General features: G+C 37.6%; 1 protein-coding gene across 2 annotated transcripts; it reads left to right on the forward strand.

Moving 5' to 3' along the window:
- Positions 1 to 12112: 12112 nt before the first annotated feature.
- LOC139115931 (uncharacterized) lies at positions 12113 to 20115 on the forward strand. Of its 2 annotated transcripts, none has more exons than XM_070678362.1 (6): positions 12113 to 12247; positions 16045 to 16190; positions 16697 to 16823; positions 17174 to 17365; positions 18134 to 18301; positions 19514 to 20115. In XM_070678362.1, exons 2-6 carry the CDS (start codon positions 16047 to 16049, stop codon positions 19687 to 19689), a joined length of 807 nt encoding a protein of 268 aa, XP_070534463.1. In that variant the 5' UTR covers positions 12113 to 12247; positions 16045 to 16046; the 3' UTR covers positions 19690 to 20115. The 2 variants fall into 2 exon arrangements, with proteins under 2 accessions (XP_070534463.1, XP_070534464.1); XM_070678363.1 differs by having other exon boundaries at positions 12169 to 12299.
- Positions 20116 to 22004: the final 1889 nt, after the last annotated feature.

Raw genomic sequence — 22004 nt, forward strand, 5'->3', positions numbered from 1 at the left:
CTGGAGTTTAGTAACACACAAGAGACACGATCCCAAAAGTCTGACTGGAAGCTGTGCACGTCCCTTTTATAAAGGCATATAAGAACAATCTAGAACTTTTATTGACATGCTAATTACTGTTCTAAAATTATCTCCCTTACACAACTAATCAACTTTCCAGAACATTCCAAACATGACTAATTGAATTCAAGGTTGTGAGGTCATCAAGGGCAGTGACCTTGAGAATGTTCTAGACTAATTGAACTCAGGTCATGACGAGTGTGGGGTAAATGACCTACATGACACACCCCCTCTTCAAAAAAAGAAAATTTTTCAAAGAAAAATCTTTCTTTTACAAATGTAATCTTGAAAAGGATTAAGTACTCAAATTTTGTTTTACTCTAAAGTAAAATTTCTTGAAAGTGAACAACAATAAACTCTAAATACGAGAGAGACAGTCTGCAATTAAATAGTCTCTGCCTTTGATATGTCTAATGTCAAGATTAAACTCCTGTAACATTAAACTCCATCTTAGCAATCTCTGATTTTTGCCTTTAAATTTCTGCAGAAAAACAAGAGGGTTGTGATCAATATAAACCACTATTGGCTGATTTGAAGAAGTAACATAAACTTCAAAATGCTGTAAAGCTACTATCAAAGATAAACACTCTTTTTCAATTGTAGAGTAGTTTCTCTGGGATTTGTTAAATTTGTGTGAAAAGTAGCAAACAGGATGTCCCATGACTATCTTCTTGCAATTGTTGTTGGAAAACTTGAAATGGCACTGAATTTGGCATAAAGTATGCACGGCAAAGTCCGGTTATTTTTACTGAGTTCGATAAAGTCATTGTTCGGCAAATACTTGGCTTCCTCCTGGAGATATTCCGCTTTCGCAGGATTCAGTCCGTCTGGATGTTGTTCCACTGGATTACTGTCGCAGACATCTTCGTTGTGATAGATGATGTTTGTCCTTGTTGGAACATCTTGAAACAAATGTTCATGGATTGGTTCTTTCAGCTGTTGTTGTTGTTCTGGCTGGAGGTGTGCCAACTTTGTAGACTCCAGCTTCTCCAGGATTTCTGAGTTCTGAAGCTTGACCGAGCCCAGCTTTGAGTTTAGAGTATTTTCACTCAAGTCAGTTTCAGTATCACTATCTTCATAATGGTTTGAACTGACTGCACTGACAGGCTGAGTTATAGTAGGATTATCCCTATCCAAATATGGCTTAAGCATATTTATGTGACATAGCTGTTTTTGTTTTCGCCTGTCAGGTGTTATTATGATGTAATTTAAATCACTCAATTTCTTATCAATTAGGTATGGCCAAAGTAACGAGCATGGAGTGGTTTGCCAGGAATTGGAAGTAGAACAAGAACCTTTTGACCTGGTTCAAACTTTCGTTTTGAGGTGCTTTTATCATATTTGGTTTTCATTGACTGCTGAGATGACTCAAGATTTTCTCTGGCTAATTCACATGCTTTAGAGAGTTTCGTACGAAAATCTGACACATATTGCAAAATATTCAGACAATCATCATCGTCTGATAGGAATTTCTCTTTAACGAGCTTAAGTGGGCCACGGACTGTATGTCCAAATACAAGCTCAAATGGGCTAAAACCAAGAGACTCCTGAATTGACTCTCTAACAGCAAAGAGCAAAAAATGAATTCCTTCATCCCACTGCTTCTCTGTGTCAAAACAGTAGGTCCTAATCATGTTTTTCAAAGTTTGATGAAATCGCTCAAGAGCACCCTGACTTTCTGGATGATAGGCGGATGACCTATACTGTTTAATGCCTAGCTGATCCATTACTTGTTGAAAAATTCCAGACATAAAGTTGGAGCCTTGATCGGACTGGACACATTTAGGGAGGCGAATAAAGTGAAAAATTGACTAAAGCTCTCACTATAGTCTTTGTCTTTATAGTTTCTCAGTGGTATGGCTTCTGGAAACCGAGTTGATGTACACATAATTGTCAACATGTACTCATTTCCTGATCTTGTTTTTGGTAGGGGCCCAACACAGTCTATTAGTATCCTACTAAATGGTTCTTGAAATGCAGGAATTGGCTGTAAAGGGCCTTTGGAATGGTCTGATTTGGTTTTCCTACCATTTGACATGTATGACAAGTTTTACAGAAATGTGCTACATCCTGCCTGAGATTAGGCCAATAAAAGTGACTGAGAATTTTATGATAAGTTTTCCTGACTCCTAAATGACCAGCCAAGGGGGTTTCATGGGCCAGGCGCAATATTTCAGCACGATAGGGCTTTGGAACCACAATTTGATGTTTTATAGCCCAATCGTCATCAACCAAGACATCTGGAGGTCTCCATTTACGCATGAGAATACCAGATTTTGTATAATAGGAAACAGAGCTATCTGAAGTTTTATCTTCATCATCTACCCTGTCAAACAAAGACAAAATATCTGGGTCTTTGTGTTGTTCTGCAATGAGATTTGATCTAGAAAATGTCTGACTTTGGTCAGCAGAAGTTTTACTGGAAGTTTCAAATCCACGAGGGATAACGGAATGATCCGTGTCAAACACCTGACTGAGAAAGGTGTCATTTAAGTCAACATCTGTGACATTATTTTTGAGAGTATTTTGATTCTCGGAAGTTTTCTTTGACATGGCTCGAGTAATGGCACATGAAGGAAATAAATCGGGTATCTCTTGTTCAATTGGCTCTGGATCCTGATCTAAAGTAGGATTATCAGTCACAAGTGGATTAGTAATGACCTTGTCCCCAGCAAGGTCGTTTCCAAGAAGAAGGTGAATCCCTTCGAAAGGCAAAAAAGGCCTAATACCTAAAGCCACAGGTCCAGAAACAAAGTCCGAAGACAAATAGACATTATGGAGAGGAACAGGAATGTAGTCGTTACAATCTACCCCCTTAATAAGAACTTTAGAACCTGAAAATGACTTTTCAGAAAACGGCAGGGTATCTGCCAACAAAAGAGACTGGGAAGCCCCAGTATCTCTTAAAATTTTGACAGGGGTAGCGGAAGAAAATCACTAGAAAGTGATATAAAACCATTATGAATAAATGGCTCGAAAATACCCATAATGCTATCTTGAGAAGAATTGACCTTGACCTCATTAATTGGGGATAAGAGGGGTTTAACCTCAGAAAATGTGTTGCACACATTATTAGACTCTAATTGAGTTGATGAAGAAATAAAGCCGGTGGGCTTAGATCCACTTTGACCACTTTGACCTTCACGTTTTCTTTTCAATTTGAAACACTCTGACATTAAATGGCCGTCTTTCTTACAATAATTACAAGAAAGTGTACCGAACTGTTTGTCAGAAGGAGATTGAGACTTGGGATCTGTCTGATGATGTGGGAGTGTTACTTGAACTCTGTGAACTGTTGTCATTTGATTTTCTACTGTCCTTTGAGAAATTCTTGGATGAAAAGGAGGTGTTAAATTTCCCTGCATTGTTACGATATGAAAGGGACTGGGATGGTTTGCTGAGAAAGGAAGATTTGTGGGTCAATGAATAATCATCGGCCAAACGTGCAGCAACCTCCAATGTATCTGCCTTTTGTTCATTGATAAACGTCTTGATGTCACTCCGGACGCACCTTTTAAATTCCTCAATCAAAACAAGTTGTCGTAATTTGTCATAATTCTGACTGACCTTTTCAGAAGAGCACCAACGGTCAAACAGTTGTTCTTTTGTTCGAGCAAATTCAACATAAGTTTGATCCTTCACCTTCTCACAATCCCTAAATTTCTGACGGTAAGCTTCAGGCACCAACTCATAGCCCTTGAGAATTAATTCCTTCACAGAATCATAATCTGAAGCCTGCTCTACTGACAACTGAATGTAAATTTCTCTGGCTTTACCCACCAAAGCACTCTGCAAAAGCATAGACCAGGACTCCTTAGGCCAATCCAGACTCTGAGCAATTTTCTCAAAATGAAGGAAATATTTATCAACATCCTTTTCTTGGAAAGGGGGAACTAACCTGAAATGCTTAGTGATGTCAAAACTGTCTGAAGGGAAGAATTTTCCTGACTTCTAAGCTCTAAACGTCTCATTTCTAACTGCAGTCGGTGTTCTGCTAATTCTCTTTCCTTTTCTTTTTCCTCTCTTTCTTTCTCCCTTTGTCTTTCTTCCATTTGTAATTCTTTTTCTTTCATTTCCAATTCCCTCTCTTTCTGTCTTTCTTCCATTTCTAATCTTTCCTGCCTATCTTTCTCTCTCTGTCTTTCTTCCATTTGTAATTGCATTTGTATTTTTTCTTTTTCTAATGCCTGTCTCTCTTTTTCCATTTGTAATTCTAGTTTCTTGATCTCCAAATTTGTCTGCATTTCTAATTCTAATTTTCTTAGTTCAAAGGTAGACTCGGGCTCATAATCTTTCAAGGTGGATTCCTCAAATTGGCCTAAATTAACTAAATGTTTTGCAATGTGGTACTGTATTTCCCGCTTGCGCATAGATCTTTTGACATCTACTTTAAGGAAATTGGCCAGTGCAATGAGGTTGTCTTTTTTGAGGGAATCAAATGCGTCCTGATCAAGGTCATCCATAAATTCGTCTGGCTTGAATTCCGCCATGATTGAATTTTGCTGAGTTCACAGTATACAGTAGTTTTGAAAAGGCAGGCAAAATGTTGTCAAACGGCTCAAAATATTCGGATCCCGGACGAGCCCCAATTTTGTTACGTGCAGAGAAAACGAACAAAAGGGTGAACTCAGCAGTTAACGTTTAAACAAAATTTATTACGAAAATAAAACTAATTGCTAAGTCAGGGATAGGATACAAGCTTTAAAGTGTACAGACTACTTATCTCAGCTGGGACGGCAAAGCTCCAGTCTCAGAGTTGTAACAGTCAGTCGGATGAATGAACAGTCCTTTGGCTTGCAGGCTTGAATTTGCACAAAGTCCACAGTATAAATCCAGCGTTGGCAGTGAAGGTCTTGAAAAGTCTGAGAATGACTACTGCTGGAGTTTAGTACACACAAGAGACACGATCCCAAAAGTCTGACTGGAAGCTGTGCACGTCCCTTTTATAAAGGCATATAAGAACAATCTAGAACTTTTATTGACATGCTAATTACTGTTCTAAAATTATCTCCCTTACACAACTAATCAACTTTCCAGAACATTCCAAACATGACTAATTGAATTCAAGGTTGTGAGGTCATTAAGGGCAGTGACCTTGAGAATGTTCTAGACTAATTGAACTCAGGTCATGACGAGTGTGGGGTAAATGACCTACACGTCAATATATTGATAAATTAATTCAAATATATCGAGAACATAGCAACATTATTGTCGAGTCTCGAATATGAGATATCGCTGTATTTACGTCTTTATTATGCCGGTACATTTATGTATAAGCTTAATGTGATGTAGCAATATACCATGGTACAACATGTCCATGCGCCCTAAATGTAATTTACTTTTCTGCGATGTAAATAAAGGATTAATAATGTATGGAGAGGGTTATTTAGGCGGTGTGTCCACCAATATTAATGAATAAATTAACTACAATAATTATAACAAAACATTCAATTCTCTCAACGACGTGTACAAATTTCTAGTTTTGCCATCGATACGCAGCGGCCTGATTTCTGCACAAAGCTATATAAGTGTACACATTTCATGGCCCACAAACGAAATGAAACTTTTTCGAACTTTTCTGTAAAAGAACAGAGAAATGACTTTTTGAAGGTTCTATGCCAACATTTCAATATTCATACTCCTAGCATTGCAAAAAGCCACCCTTGAATATAAGGGTACACCACTCGGGTTTGAACGATTAACTCAAGATACCTAGTCGCCATCATGATATCCCGAAATGGTCTATGGCTCAAACATAAGCGATGACAGATAATCCAATAATTTTTTATAAGTGAAGCAATTACAACAACCAGATAGTGATGTCAGTTAACACACAGACACACACAGTCACACACACACAGACACACACACATACCAGTGGCTGTAAAGCTGGCGACTTGTATAAAATTGCAAGATATCCAAAAAATAACTGATGTCACATCAAGAGGGGTTCCGTATCGTCTCAGTGCTGCCATAGATAGTACAGAGCAGGCTTTCTCTGTCTGTGATGCAGAAACGAGCGTAACCCATGATATTTGTCATCCCTGAATACTCCGTGACAAGACACGTTCATCTCAATTAAATTCGACGAGTTAAGTTTAAGCCGTAGTCCTGGCTCTGTAACACTGCATTTAATGTATCGGTAAACGTACTGTTGATAGATCGTAAATTATTACCTTTTCATACCATACATATCAGATCATATACTCTGCTCATACCAGAGGACGGTGATAAAAGTCACGCCCGTGGCTAAAATGAGTTTCAAAACTCAAGACGCTCGTTCTCGCCGTTGTTGACGAAGGCACTTAGCTGAATCAAGGACATTTTATACTTCAGTGTGTATAAACTGTTTATTTTAGTGCATTTTCATATTTAACTCTGTTTGTAAAGCATTATTATTCTCTCCTCAAAATTATCTCCCAATTCCTACTGAGGTCGACATGTCAATAAAGCCTATATGAAAACGTCAGTGTGTTTTACCCAAGTACAGTGGAGGGACTCGGTGGTCGAATGTTCAACATAAAATTGTTGACATTTTAATTTTAGTAAGGACTGAATTCAGACTAACACGATTGGAACTAATTTGGGATAATTGGATGGTGAAGTAATGTCGATTGAATCTACAAATGTTATCTCATCTACTTTTCTTTTTATATTACACACTTTTTTATGAGTAATTTGCGATATTGCAACATTCAGCTATATGGCACCTAACACGTTTGAGAAATTTACAAAACATGAAAATCCAATTATCCCAAATTAGTTCCAATCGTATTCTGAGTTAATAATTACAGGGCACACATTTTACATAAAATGTTTTGTTCACTAAACTACTGAGATTTTCCAATTTGTTGAAAAGGAAAGACCTAAAATGTATTCGTTGTCAAGAGCAAAAATTAGTACACCAAACTTTTAAAATATTGTCCCTTTATGTCACGATAGTGTTACGAAAAAATCGATTGAACCGATGTGCAAATAGTGCAGTCAAGTGTTGGGCCATATCTGAAAAACGTCTTCCATTTTATTTGGCAATGTTAGGGATTCAGTAGATACAAGTTTTCATACTCATATATCACATTTTCTTCAAACATTGATGCCACGCAGTCGTCAGCCACCAGAAATACTAAACGGGACTTCGATGTAATCATGGATAGCATGGATGTAAACCTTTTTAACATCCATGGCGGTAGTAAACGTTGAAAGAGTTACCTCCATGTAGTAACATAGAAGAATTTCAAAGTTGGTTCTGTTTTTATTTTATTTTGTTTTTATTTTATTAATAATGACTTCCACAGCCGAGGCCATTTACGGAAGACTGTTAGTAAAAATACAGATACAGAGTTAAAACATGAAGACAAGACGAACAAACTTTAACAAATACTGAGAAAACAATGTTTTAAAACATTTTTAAAACCATTTAAATTTACAGAAAAAGGATCAATGTCATTGTATTCGTTTAAAAGCAAATTAAATTGTCTCGGAATCTATGAAAGCCCATAAGGGACATGTTTAAAGCAAAAAATTAAAAAATTATCTTGTGCTCACGAGAAACTATCTCGTGATCACAAGATCTTTTCTTGTGAGCACGAAATCTTTTCTTGTGATCACAAGATCTTTTCTTGTGCTCTCAAGATCTTTTCTTGTGATCACAAGATCTTTTCTTGTGCGCACAAGATCTTTTCTTGTGATCACAAGATCTTTTCTTGTGCGCACAAGATCTTTTCTTGTGATCTCAAGATCTTTTCTTGTGATCACAAGATCTTTCTTGTGATCACAAGATAGTTTCTCGTGATCACAAGATCTTTTCTTGTGCGCACGAGATCTTTCTCGTGAGCACGAGAAACTATCTCGTGAGCACAAGAAAAGATCTTGTGAGCACGAGATAGTTTCTCGTGAGCACAAGATAGTATCTTGCGATCTCGAGAAACTTATCTTGTGAGCACAAGATAGTTTCTTGTGAGCACAAGATAATTTATCGTGCTTTTGTGGTTGGCCTAGGGAGTAAAATTCAAGGCCTTGCATTTTCAGGCCATACAGTTTAAAATTTATGTATCTAAAGCTCAGAGGCAGTATATGACACTACAATTTCAAATCTCATGCCAACTATATAATAAACGGAATCAGGGATGCTTTAATGATCTAATTTATACTCTCACTTGTCCAAAATTAGGTTTGAATGGCTTCTAAATTTGACTGCAGAGGTCAACTATAATGGTTTATCAATTACACAGTCAAGTACACTGACTGTTATAAAAAAATAAATTTTTTACTATAACCCAAACGGGATTCGAACCCCCACACACTTCACGGCAACATCGCCTAGCTGCTAGGCCTCACACAAAACCAGTCGGCCACCGTTTCCAACCCAAAAGAGTTGGTCACGGTAACCGACTTAGATGTTACAATCCTGTGCACGACCGAGCAACACAGTGTGCATGGAGCAGACGACACACAGACACAGTACAAACACACACATATAGTAATCGGAAAAGCAGGAAGCTTTTACTGAGCTATCAGACAGACTCGGGGACAAGTAAATATCCACCAGCAGAAACTGTCCACTCAGGTTAAAGAAATACAATTTTTACTATAACCCAAACGGGATTCGAACCCCCACAAGTTATAAGTTAACAGTACTCTATTCTGTAATATAAAGTGCTACCAGTATTTGTATATTACTTTTACTTTGATCAATGTCAACTTTAAATTGTATATGTTCATTTTTACACAATGTTAACTGATCTTATCGTATAGTGAACATTGAAAGTGTGATCAAATTTAGCATTTATTTGTAATCCATAACTTTCAGGAAATGAATAATTCAATATTCAAGTTTATAAATGTCAACATTTACATGGCCTAAGTTTTAACTTATCCAAGATCCATCAACTAGGTGACTAGCTATTTCTTTAAAAGCCAATTTTCATTCTGTAAAATATTACAATAGATTGATACTGCAAGATCTTTTCTTGTGCGCACAAGATCTTTTCTTGTGATCACAAGATCTTTTCTTGTGCTCTCAAGATCTTTTCTTGTGCTCTCAAGATCTTTTCTTGTGATCACAAGATCTTTTCTTGTGCGCACGAGATCTTTTCTTGTGCTCTCAAGATCTTTTCATGTGATCACAAGATCTTTTCTTGTGCTCTCAAGATCTTTTCTTGTGATCACGAGATCTTTTCTTGTGCTCTCAAGATCTTTTCTTGTGCGCACAAGATCTTTTCTTGTGATCACAAGATCTTTTCTTGTGCTCTCAAGATCTTTTCTTGTGCTCTCAAGATCTTTTCTTGTGATCACAAGATCTTTTCTTGTGCTCTCAAGATCTTTTCTTGTGCTCTCAAGATCTTTTCTTGTGCGCACGAGATCTTTTTTTGTGATCACAAGATCTTTTCTTGTGCTCTCGAGATCTTTTCTTGTGCTCTCAAGATCTTTTCTTGTGATCACAAGATCTTTTCTTGTGCTCTCAAGATCTTTTCTTGTGCTCTCAAGATCTTTTCTTGTGCGCACAAGATCTTTTCTTGTGATCACAAGATCTTTTCTTGTGCTCTCAAGATCTTTTCTTGTGCTCTCAAGATCTTTTCTTGTGATCACAAGATCTTTTCTTGTGCTCTCAAGATCTTTTCTTGTGCTCTCAAGATCTTTTCTTGTGCGCACGAGATCTTTTCTTGTGATCACAAGATCTTTTCTTGTGCGCACGAGATAGTTTCTCGAGAGCACAAGAAAAGATCTTGAGAGCACAAGAAAAGATCTTGTGCTCACGAGATAGTTTCTCGTGAGCACAAGAAAGATCTTGAGAGCACATCTTGTGCTCACGAGATAGTTTCTCGTGAGCACAAGAAAAGATCTTGAGAGCACAAGAAAAGATCTTGTGCTCACGAGATAATTTGATCTTTTCTTCATGTAAATTGAAAATCGACAAATAACCATAATGGAGATTAAATTTGTTTGAGAGACAATTTCTACCAAAATGTATCCTTCTCACAGCAGTATCAACCTATTCTAATATTTTACTGAAATTTGAAAGTTTGATTTTTACATACAAAAAGCTAATCACTAAGTTGATGGATTAGTGATGAAGTAAAACTTAGGCTACGAAAATTTGACCTTTATTTATTATAATTTATTATTTGTTTATTTCGGACAGCATTCGTCCATATAAATTACACAAAGGAAATACAGATACTGTGATACAAAAAAAATGGTGTTGCATATACTATCCATACATAAATTCATTCACTAACCATGAAAGATCGACTTTCTCCACAGGTTACGCAACTCACAACTGTAAAACAGTACATCATTAACCATTCTTACAATTGTATTTCCCTGTAAGATATACTGAATATTGAATAATTAATTTGCTGAAAGTTATACATTGCCAATAAATTTGATCACACTTTCAATATTAACTGTATGATAAGATCAGTTCACGTGTAAAAATGAATGTATACAATTTAAAATTACATTGATCAAAGTAAGAGGAATAATATACAAAGACTGGTAGCACATTATATTACTGATAGAGTAATTGTACGTGACTGTTTGATTGATAAACCATTAATGTTGATCTCGGCAGTCGAGTTTAAAAGCCATTCAAACCTAATTTTTGACAAGTGGGAGTATAAATCAGATCACTAAAACATCGCTGATTCCGTTTATTATATAATTGGCACGACTATTAAAATTATAGTGTCATATATTGCCTCTGAGCCTTAGATACGTAAATTTTAAACTGTATGGCCGAAAAAATGCAAAGCCGGGAATTTTACTCCCTAGGCCAACCAAAAAAGCACGATAAATTATCTTGTGCTCACAAGAAACTATCTTGTGCTCACGAGATAAGTTTCTCGTGATCATGAGATATTATCTTGTGCTCACGAGAAACTATCTCGTGATCACAAGATATTTTCTTGTGCTCACGAGATAGTTTCTCGTGCTCACGAGAAAGATCTCGTGCGCACAAGAAAAGATCTTGTGATCACAAGAAAAGATCTCGTGCGCACAAGAAAAGATCTTGTGATCACAAGAAAAGATTTCGTGCGCACAAGAAAAGATCTTGTGATCACAAGAAAAGATCTTGTGCGCACAAGAAAAGATCTCGTGAGCACAAGATATTTTTTTTATTTTTTGCTTTCAAACATGTCCCTTACGGGCTTTCATAGAATTCTACTAAAAAGAGAGTCATGAACACAATTAACACTACCAAATGGCACATGAAACAAAGTAGTACGCCGAGTTGAAAACCTTGGTACATGAAGACTAAAAAATGAAGCAAAAGCATTAACATTAAACTTTGCATTTATGCATTTGTATAAAAATATATGATCAAAAATAGTCCTCCTTGATTTTAATGACTGTAAATTGTAAATATTGCACAACGAGTCAATGTCATCACTGTAAAAACCAGTAATTCTTTTATGAAGAAATGTTAAAAATTTATGCTGTACTCTTTCAATTCTATCAGACTGGTGTTTACTAATACTGTTCCAAATAACAGAAGCATATTCAAGCTTAGACCTTACCAAGGTAAAGTACAATAATTTTAAAACGTGCTCACTGTTAATACAATGGCTATTCCTCAATTCCTCAAACGCACAACAAAGGCTATTCCTCATAATAAAACCGAGAGCTTTTCTGGCAGTTTCATAATGACGATGTACTGTACAGTGAGAGCGTATTTTTCAGGCTGACCCTTCAGAGGTGTTCGCAGGAACGAATTCACTCCTTGACAGTTTATGAGTCTCATGACACAACTTGCTTACTTGTCCCTATCCTTACATCGGTGGGTGCATATTGTCCTCAATATACTGCCATGATAGGTCATCCCTTTGTTGTGCGTTTGACCTGAATGTGGTGTCATTGGTGGCCATTCTTTTGTTGAATGCAGGAAGTCAGTTTCTTCAAGGGTCTGTGGCTTCTAGAAGACCTAAAGACAGGTGACGGACTCTCGACCATCCCATCGTCTTCGTTCGGTCAGACTCGTGATCACAGTCGCAGTCTCGTGCATGTAAACCTCCCTTCCAACCTTAGGTTCACTAGTTGTTACGTAAGCAAGCTCTTTTGAAAAGTGAATCGTACGGTGTTATAATCAGTACAACGTACCGTGTGTAAATTCGGGTTGACTTTCCGGTGTGTGCGGGTGTTAGCAAGTGACGTGTCAGGGTGTTGCCAGCCACCTATACAATTACAAGTAAGTAGAGAAATGATCTTGGCAGTGCTGCAATCAATCAATTATTCAACCGGTATGGTTTAAAGAGGTTTTTTGGGATGGGTCGGTTGTGGTGGGGGTTGCTGTCTTCCAGAAGATGCGCTACTTGTTCTGTGTTCACCTTCGTTTTCATTAACCGGTTTGTGGGGGACGTTGACGAAAACAAGTCTTTCGTTGATATATTACTATTGACTACACCATGGAGGTAAATGGCGCTGCTACCAGGAAATAAAATGTAGAAACAGGCCTACCCGTTTGGAGGTTACACTTTTTTGTGTTATACAAGCTGGTGTTTGTTGCACACTTTACACGTATACATTGCTAAATAACAAGGGCTGCATTGTCCTTTAAACATTACGTAATGTAGTATGTATTGTTGGTAGAGCACAACACAGAAAAGCATATGTATTACATGCATCGCTTTTTTTACATTGATATATTAATGCACAACTTATGTTTATCTCTATATGCTGGTTCTCTCTGCATGTTGTACCCGATGTTTAAGCTTACCCCTTTTCGTGAATGTACAGAAAAGTCGGTCATGAAGGTATTGGTGAGATCTCGCTGTACCTCCATTTATGGAGTGTATTACCTTCGTCCTTCGTGATGCAGGTATGAAGATTTGTGACACAGCCTTTAGGGGAGAACCATTTGATTTCTGGGGGGGTATGGAGGATTTTGAGAAAAAAAAATTGTCACCAGGTGAGAGAGAAGAAAAAAAATTGATCCTGTCATGGCCTGAGAAAAAAAAAATTGTCATAACAGACAGAAGAGAAAAAAAAATTGTCACAATGCACCAGAAATAAGCAAAATTTGGAAACCTTATTCTCATGTATTCTTTGCCAGCGCGCCGCCATAGGCGGCGCAAATGTTTTACCACAAGCAATTCTTATGTTTCTTTTCCCAGCACTTATGATATAAGCATGCACTACATAGGTCTACTTTACACCTCAGTACACTCAATGTTTTCCTTCCATTTTCTGACCCAAGAAATCATTTCACGATTTCTGTTGCAATATCTCAATGGCATAGGCACTATCTAAAGGGGACTATTTGACTTCTGTAAATGTGAAAATTTAAAACACAAGACAGGAGTCAATCAACTAGTGTTAAAGCCAATATATATTTTCTCAATATAAATTTGTTAGAAAGATGTACCTTGACAAAGAAAAATTGAGGAAAAACAAAATATAATGAAATACAATGTGTGAGCCTTGTTTTTCTGACCACAAACACCGGATCGCAAAACATACCATATTCAGGCTTTTCATTAGAAGCTGGCAGCTGTAGAAATGACACAAGAAGGTCACAGATTTTCCGTTCCTGTATATTCATTTGTCTTCAGTCTCTGGCAAACAGAACTGTTTTTCACAAATTGTATTGTCATTGTTTGGTTGTTGAATATTGTGACTCAAAAACTGATCATGCAAAAAATGTAAAAAATATCAGTGTTCAATGTCATTTTCAAACAGTTTTACCGAGTGCAAAATAAACTGAAACTCCTCTCAGATTGCACCATTAAACACATCAATTTCTCAAAATTTCCAATACGAGAGGGGGAACCCCCTCTCGTTTGCTCTCCCCCTATGGGTATTCTAACAGTTTCACTTAGTAAACAAATTAAAAAAACTCTCAGATTGCACCAGACTGCACCATTGCACACATCAATATCTTAAAAATTTCCATGCAAGATAGGGGAAAGCCCCTGTGACACTTTCCCCCTAAGCCTCTCTCATGTTCTCCCCCTGTACTTTCAAATTCTGCCCGGTCAGATATCCTAGTGAAAACCCTGTCATAATATCCATCCAAATTAAACAATATACTATATGATTAGATACTGCGTGATCTTTTATATCTTTATTTTATTGTGACTTTGAATTTCATTTTGATATGTTCACCTTTTTTGAACCATCATGAGATAGCTGATGATAGTCTAGCAGGGTACATCAGGATTTGAAGAGTCTTTACTGTTGCTGTATTTTGTAAATTTTACAATTACATGTATTGGTATTTAACTTTTCTAAGTGGGGAATGGTCAAAATTTCAGAGTTAGAGAGGAAGGTTACTCAAATTCATCATGGTTGGTGAAGGGGGGAGGGTCACTCGAAATTTCGGAGTTTCAGGCCGTCAATAATGACGGCTCCCTTATATACAACGCATTACAAACTTGATGACCAATAAAAAAAAAATTTGCACTGCTACTCCATTTGGAAAAAAAAATTGATGCAGGTCTGACAGTAGAAAAAAAAATTGCTGTCACTCTGACAGGAAAAAAAATTTGCTCCCATACCCTCTTCCTCCATACCCCCCCGAAATCAAATGGTTCTCCCCTTATATTTCACCAGGGTTCCTCCACAGGAGTTTTGTGGAGGGACTGTGCTGCAGAATCACTGGGTTTCTTGTTTCTGTCAAACTCCAAAAGATCACAAATTTGCTATGCTACGTAAACTTTGGTTCATTATATTGGCTGCAGCACAGGCCCTCCGCCTGGCGGAGGGCCTGTGGTCACAGCGATCGCGTATACAGAACATTGATTTGGAAGAACACTAAAACTACCATCTCCAAGAGCTAAAATCATCTGTACACTATTATCGGAGACGGGAGAACAGCATAATCGAGTTGTCTAAAGACATGACCTTGATCTTTTCGGGATGTTCGTGTATAAAATATGTACTCGTTTGTGCATTCAATGCGTTTGATTTCAACAGAAAGGAATTGTATTTGACTGCTTCTACTGTCTAGATTTTAGTATTTTACAGTTTCAATTGGTGGGGACAGGTGGTACAAAATATGTCTGTCACTGACTGATTCTCGCAATCGCGCCAAAGTCAATTTTTTGTCGCATTTATCAAATATACCCCAGTCATTTTTTTTAAATTTTTGCTAACATTTTGATAAAAACTGAAAGCAATAAAATATGATATCCATTTGGTCCAAAATTATCAAAAAAATGCAGGAAAATTCAAATTGGGAGAACATTAAACAAAAATTAGGAGGGAAACATTACAACACTCAAAGGGTTAACTCGGTTATACACACATGTATCTCGTATCGTGTGTTCATTGTGTTTGTATCGCCGACATAAGTTTTCTGCCTCTTTTTAAAAACCCTGTTGATTTTTCTGTATGGAGGTACTTTCAATTAGTCAAAATGTAAAGGAACGCATTTCCATTTCAAGAAGGTGGCAGCGCTGTGTAGCACGACATACATATTTCCCTTAAACAAAATAACAGGGAGACATGTATAAACACGTTCAATCTTTTGACTCAGCATAAATCAATCAAGGTAGAACGCGCCTTTGGGACAGATATACGGACTCTCAAACTGTCACAATTCTTTTCTGATCTACCACTTGTGGGGGTTCATTTTGATGCTCTTGGTGCAAGAAAAGTTTTTATCGGAACAGTTTTTCGAAATTCGATTTTTTGTTATTTTTCTCCATAGAGTTAAGACAGGGTGGCGGCCATTTTGAATTTTAAATATCTGTAAATCTTGAGTGATTTGGTTCTCTAGTACCGAAATTTGCACGGCGACCCCCAATTTTTATTCTTGAGTTTGAAAGTGAATGGTTGAAAGATTCCTTAAGGAAAGTTTTGAGCAAAGGTTTTAGTCTTTCACTTTAAGGCGCATACTACCTTAAAGGTGAGTTGTTGGTGTATTCAAAATTTACTTGATTGACGTCTTGAATGAAGTTTGTATGTTCATTAGAACCATTACACTCTTTTTAACTACAAATTTAAGTTGACTATACTCAGTAAAGTGAATACCATCTGTTTCAGAAATGGCATCACTAGACGATATCCGATGGTCCCAGAAGTCTTACAGCATTCACGAAATCCTGACACTTTTTAGTCTTCCAAAGATATGTAAGGTTACGAGTGGGTTATACGGGACGGAGGATATCGAAACACTGGGAAACCTCCAGGTAGGTACGGAAGTTGCGCAGTACATGATTCAAATCACATAAGCGGAAAGAGCATCGCTGGGTTTGCTCCTTCTAATCTATCTCTTAATTTCGGTAAAAGGGCCACATAGCTTATTATTACTTTATTCAGTACAACCAACGTCCTATACTGGCGATATAACACACTGAGTTGGAACACTCGCAAGCTCTCAGTCAGAAGAAAAAATCCCTTTTTACAGTTTCTCTTCAGAATTTCAATATACTACCTATTATGATATCAAAACACCAAACCACCCCAGTAACTTGTATACCGCTCGGTTTTGATCATTTCACTCCATACGTGCATTTCGCTATCGCTCGTGCATATATGTGGTGAACTGGTCAACATCTTGTGATACATCAGTTACTGAGTGTGGTTTATTGCTTAAGTATGATACAATTAAGTATCAACATGAATAGCATTGATGTTATCTTTTATACGATGACATGTCATCGATCGCTTTCGGTTCTTTCAATGTTACCAACAGATCGTACGTATCCATCGGCAACAAAGCCAAAGGCGAGTGGTCGCTGTTGACAATCACAGAGGTCGCCATTTCAGTATTCCGGTTAACTTTGACATCCCTTTTGAAATTCTACCAATCACCTCAGCAAGTAAGTACACACAGCATTTTACATACAACTTACATTCTCTAATGCTTTATTAAAAAGCTCTCTCATGTGGTATAAGAGTGCCAAACGCTTAAAAGTAAAGAAGAGGACGATATTTGTGTTCAACCATGCCTAATATCACAGGATAAATTTTGTACTCTGATTTTGTTCACAACACAGTCCCACCATGTTGCATTCCCTCTATTGTTTGTGCGCCCCAGTACGATGCATCTGTCAATCGAAAACCTTATATTCACAACGCAATCACTATAAACAAATCTCGTGCACCCTTAATGAACAGTACAGTATCGGCTATCTGGCATGCTTCCTAAACTTTCAATTGTTTGGTGCAGATACAGAACCTAAATTCCTGGTGGACATCCTAGAGAAGATAAGCCTGCCGCAGAAAGTGTCCTTTGCCCAAGAATCGGAACTGGACGCTTGGTACATAGGACAGAACGTTAAAGTTGACGGTTCTTTCGGCGCATTGACACTGGTAAAGACTTTCATGGAGCAATATCTGCAAGCTAACGCCATCAATAACGGTAAGGTTATAAAAATGATGGATTTTGAGAATTAAAGGTAGAATAGGCCTCGGGACACATATTTGGATTCTCAAATCTTTCAATACTATTTCCTTTCTGATCCACCACTTGTGATGGCTCATTTTGAAGCTCCTTGGGTAAGCAAATGCCATTTAATTTCTTTAGTACCAAAATTTGCACGGTAGCGCCTGATTTCTTATTCTTGATTTGGTAAGAGAATGGTCTGAAGTTCAATTGAGGAAAGCTTGAGCAAAGTTCAGGTCTTTCACTTTAGAAGCACCTACTTCCTTAATATTTCGGCAGTCAGTTGATGGCCAGTTTTGATTTCGAAATCAAATTTAGGGTAACATTCATATTGCTCCTGATTGGTTCGAAGCATTTACCAAAAGGTTATTACCTTTGAGAAAATTGTCAAAATATTCTTCTATCCTATTTAGATTAACCGAGTGTAAATCGAGGAGAAATAAATTATATTCATATATAACAGTATATCATAACTGGAGAATTCGATTTTTCTACATGATGCCAGGGCCTCTAAAATGTACAATAAAGTCAATTCTACAAATTGGTGGAGAGAGAGAGAGAGAGAGAGAGAGAGAGAGAGAGAGAGAGAGAGAGAGAGAGAGAGAGAGAGAGAGAGAGAGAGAGAGAGAGAGAGAGAGAGAGAGAGAGAGAGAGAGAGAGAGAGAGAGAGAGAGAGAGATTACGCTGATCAAACAAACGGTGTTTCTTCTAATAGCGTTTTGTCAAAATTTCTGTACAATGTAGGTATACTTGACGAAGAAATCCTTCACATCCCTGCCTACATGGCATTAGAGTTTTCAATAGCCGAGGGACTTCGCGAGGGCAGTTCGGGGGACTGGGACGAATTACAACAGCGATACGGTGCCATGGTTGCTGATAGAGTTAGCTTTGACAAAGAACAAGGAAACAGAGGTTGGTATGAACAAACGAACATCGAGATGTACACGTGCTTGATTGTGAAATTGTCACATTAAAAAGACTAACTGATTCGAATTTACTATCACAGTAAAAATACTATTGTGATTGACTGAGCGTGTGTGCCATTTTAGTCAACACAGTATGCTGATTAGACTCCCTTCCATTCACTTTGATGAGTTTTCGAGAAATTTCTGACCTGAAAAGCAACACTTGTGAGCAAATTTGTCATTGCAGATTTAAGATCGGGAGGTTTTGGAAGTGTAATTGTTGTAGTTGTAATAGATTGATATTACTTCAGGCACACAACGAAACTCGTGATAGGTAGCGATCGAGTTGAATGAATGTACCTATCTATCCCTGTCTATTAAGGACACCTTCGGGAATGGGAAAAGTGTCCTTAAATGTAGAGGTGTCCTTTATAGACAGGTGAAATTTTATCTAAAGTGTAACTTTTGGTTTGGTAAATCTGTCCTTAATAAAGAAGTGTCCTGATTAGAGAGGTGTCCATAAGCACAGGTTTCACTGTATGAATGGGTGAGTGATCAAGTAAGTGATTGGGTGATTGATTGATTGATTGATTGATTGATCGAGTGAGTGAGTGAGTGAGTGAGTGAGTGAGTGAGTAAGTGAATGAATGAATGAATGAATGATCGAATGATATGAATTAAACAATGAATGAATTAATTAATTAATTTCACTGGATTGCAATAAATAACACTGGGCATACCATGGACGTACGGACATACAACGGAGAAATAACACACGATGCATCGATTGCCGTGGATTTTATGGTTAGAAGAACTAATCAAGTTCATGGCCCTGGTATTATTTACATATAACGATGTGATCAGAGTGTCATTGGATGTTGAAAAGGTTAAAAATACAGTCTGGGTCTTAAAGCAAATACAACGAATAACGTACTTTTCACATCAAACTTCACAACTTGCCTTGTTGACATTTACTTGATGTAAGGGAGCCTTCAGTAATTACAGCTGGGGAGGACCGGGGGATTGGGGAGGGTCAAGTTTTAGAATGTCAGATAAGGGCGAGAGTCACAACTAGGCAAGAGGGTAGGGGAGGGTTACATTTTACAGTACAGGTGCGGACGGGATTCCCCCGCGGACCCCCTGTAATTACTGAAGGCTCCCTAAGCAGGTAAAGATACGTGTTTTTCCAGCTTCAAGTTTGTACTATCTTTCTTTACAGACATAGCGATGTATTTCCCACGCAACGTTGAGAGGAACCAATCAAACTATTCGTACATTAGACCTAACAGAAGTATCAGGATCTCAACCAAGCGCCAGAATCTCTATGACAACAGAACTGCTGCAATTAGTGATAGGAAGTCATATCGGCCATTACCACCCACGCCAGAAGTTTGAAACGCATTTCATGATAATACTTGTCACCTAGGCACGTCGATGGATTTTGGGCAGTGACAGTGCTCATTTGGCTGTAATGGACTTTGACAAGGGATTGTATCATAGCTACCCATCTGCTGTTGTTCGTTTGTCGTTTGTCTTCGTTACTGTTCGTCGTTATTTTTATCTGGCCACAAGCCACTTTTCGTTCAAAATTTTCGTTGAAAATTTTAACCTGTAAAATGAAGCAATCATTTTATCAAATACCAGTCGATAATCTATATTAGTGCTAGTAAAACTGTATAAAGTACGTGGCTCGGAGAGAATTGGTCAGAATTTTCAGAATTCTGAGAGGTCAATTCTGAAATGCAGTCAAGCTGGTGTATATAACGGTAGGATCGAGATAGAAGTGGATAATAAAATTGCAATAGGTTGCCTTTCAGTTGATGGGTTCGCATGGCGTTGTTTTTAGTGTGAGTGTTGCACTGAAAGGCGGAAGTCTGGAAACATGTCAACAATAAACAACAACAATATTGATACGAATTATTTGGTATCTATTTAACTCTAAAATAGTACCCAAATAAACAAAGTAAACAGTTTCAAAGTGTCAAAATGAAACGTCATGTGTTACTGTTCACGGGACTGACTAAAAGTGACTACTATGAAGAGGTGGTCACTGTACAACGGTGACCACCGACTCTATTTCTCAGAACCAGGCATTGAAACAACTTAAACAACGAAAATATCTTTTTTTCGTGTACAATACTCTATAAGACCTAACAACAGATAATTGCTCAACGCCTTTCAAGGATTTTGATCGTTTATCGTGGACGATACATCTGAAGAACGCACTCTCAGTGGAAACCTCGTGTGTTACGGTCTGTACACATTTAAAACGATCCCATAATGCATCTGTGTTCACTGGACATGCAAATCTTGGTAATTATCCATACTGACAGATACAACTAAATATGGATCAGATTTCATAACTATATAGTCCAATGGCGCATGTTACATTTATTTCTGGGACAGAGACCACATTTGAATTGTAAAGTGTCTGGTGACTTAATGACACGGATATTATCTCTGATGTAATGACACATGTACATTTGAAGGGGACCATTGTGTCAGACGTATTGCAAACTTACACTAAGTGCTGGCTGATTTCGCATGTAATAAGCATAATCTAAATTTGCAACAGGCTGATATTAAACATCGGGCTGTCAGTATGTCATGCAATCTAGAAATTTTACCATTAAAAGTTGATCACCATCCAAGAAAAGCAATATGCCCCGTGGTGTAATCCTTAATAATAATGAAATCACTCACGTCTTGTTGGAACCACCAACGGTATACTATAAGACCAAGCATAATGATGGAAGTAGTTTCACCAAGACGCTGTTTAATCTTCATGTAAGGATACGTGATGGACAGAGAGGAAGGTTTTTCCAACAATATGTCCAGACCAAAATTCAGATAACAACAATGACATTGAAAATTGTTCAAATACAGGTTCTGTTGATAAGCTGAACACTCGGCATATCGACGTCATTATAGAAGAACAGAAAGTGAAATTGACAAACAAAAACATCGGAAAATATATTAAAAGTGACAGCCAATGGAGCTATGGGCAAATTAATGGCTACGCTATAGGAAAACTGATGTATCTTCTGGATATTTCTTGTCGAATCGGGTATATCTTTCTCATCACATGGGGAAATTTCAGGTTGCAATTTTAACCTACGCTGATGTGAGCTGGGCGTCAGTTACAGAATCGTTTGCGGAAAGGGCATTGACCATTGGGCTCCACACATGTTAAGCAACTGTGACCTTGGGAGCTACAAGCTGCGTCAACGGGGATGGTTTCCAAAACTATCCTTTGAATAATTCAACATCATTTACACCAACGAACATCTACACACACAACTCTATCGGTATATCAAAGCACGTGAAACTACCCATAATTCTCGCTGACTTTACACATGAACAACTCGACCAATGCAAACATACTTCTCTTCCGCTACTTTAATTAATAATAAAACACCGGTGCAAAGATGATTAAGTGTTTCAAAGCAAATAATTTAAGATCACTTTGTAGAAATTTCATTTCAAAACTTTGCTTTCTAGAACAAAGCAGATATGATCAGTTTTCAAGATATTACAATGTGGTATTCAGAAGATGTGAGTGAAATGTGTGTTTGCCGAAGTTTTCAATCTTAGCATTAGCGTGTTATTCCATGTACCGAAGGACTTTGCTAGACTTTATTATTTGGTCTCGGCGTGTACCAATCAGACCGAACTGAAAGACTCGGTTCTATATGGGTCTTCCGCCAACT

Source organism: Ptychodera flava, chromosome 17 (genome assembly GCF_041260155.1).
Source record: "Ptychodera flava strain L36383 chromosome 17, AS_Pfla_20210202, whole genome shotgun sequence".
NCBI lineage: Eukaryota > Metazoa > Hemichordata > Enteropneusta > Ptychoderidae > Ptychodera > Ptychodera flava.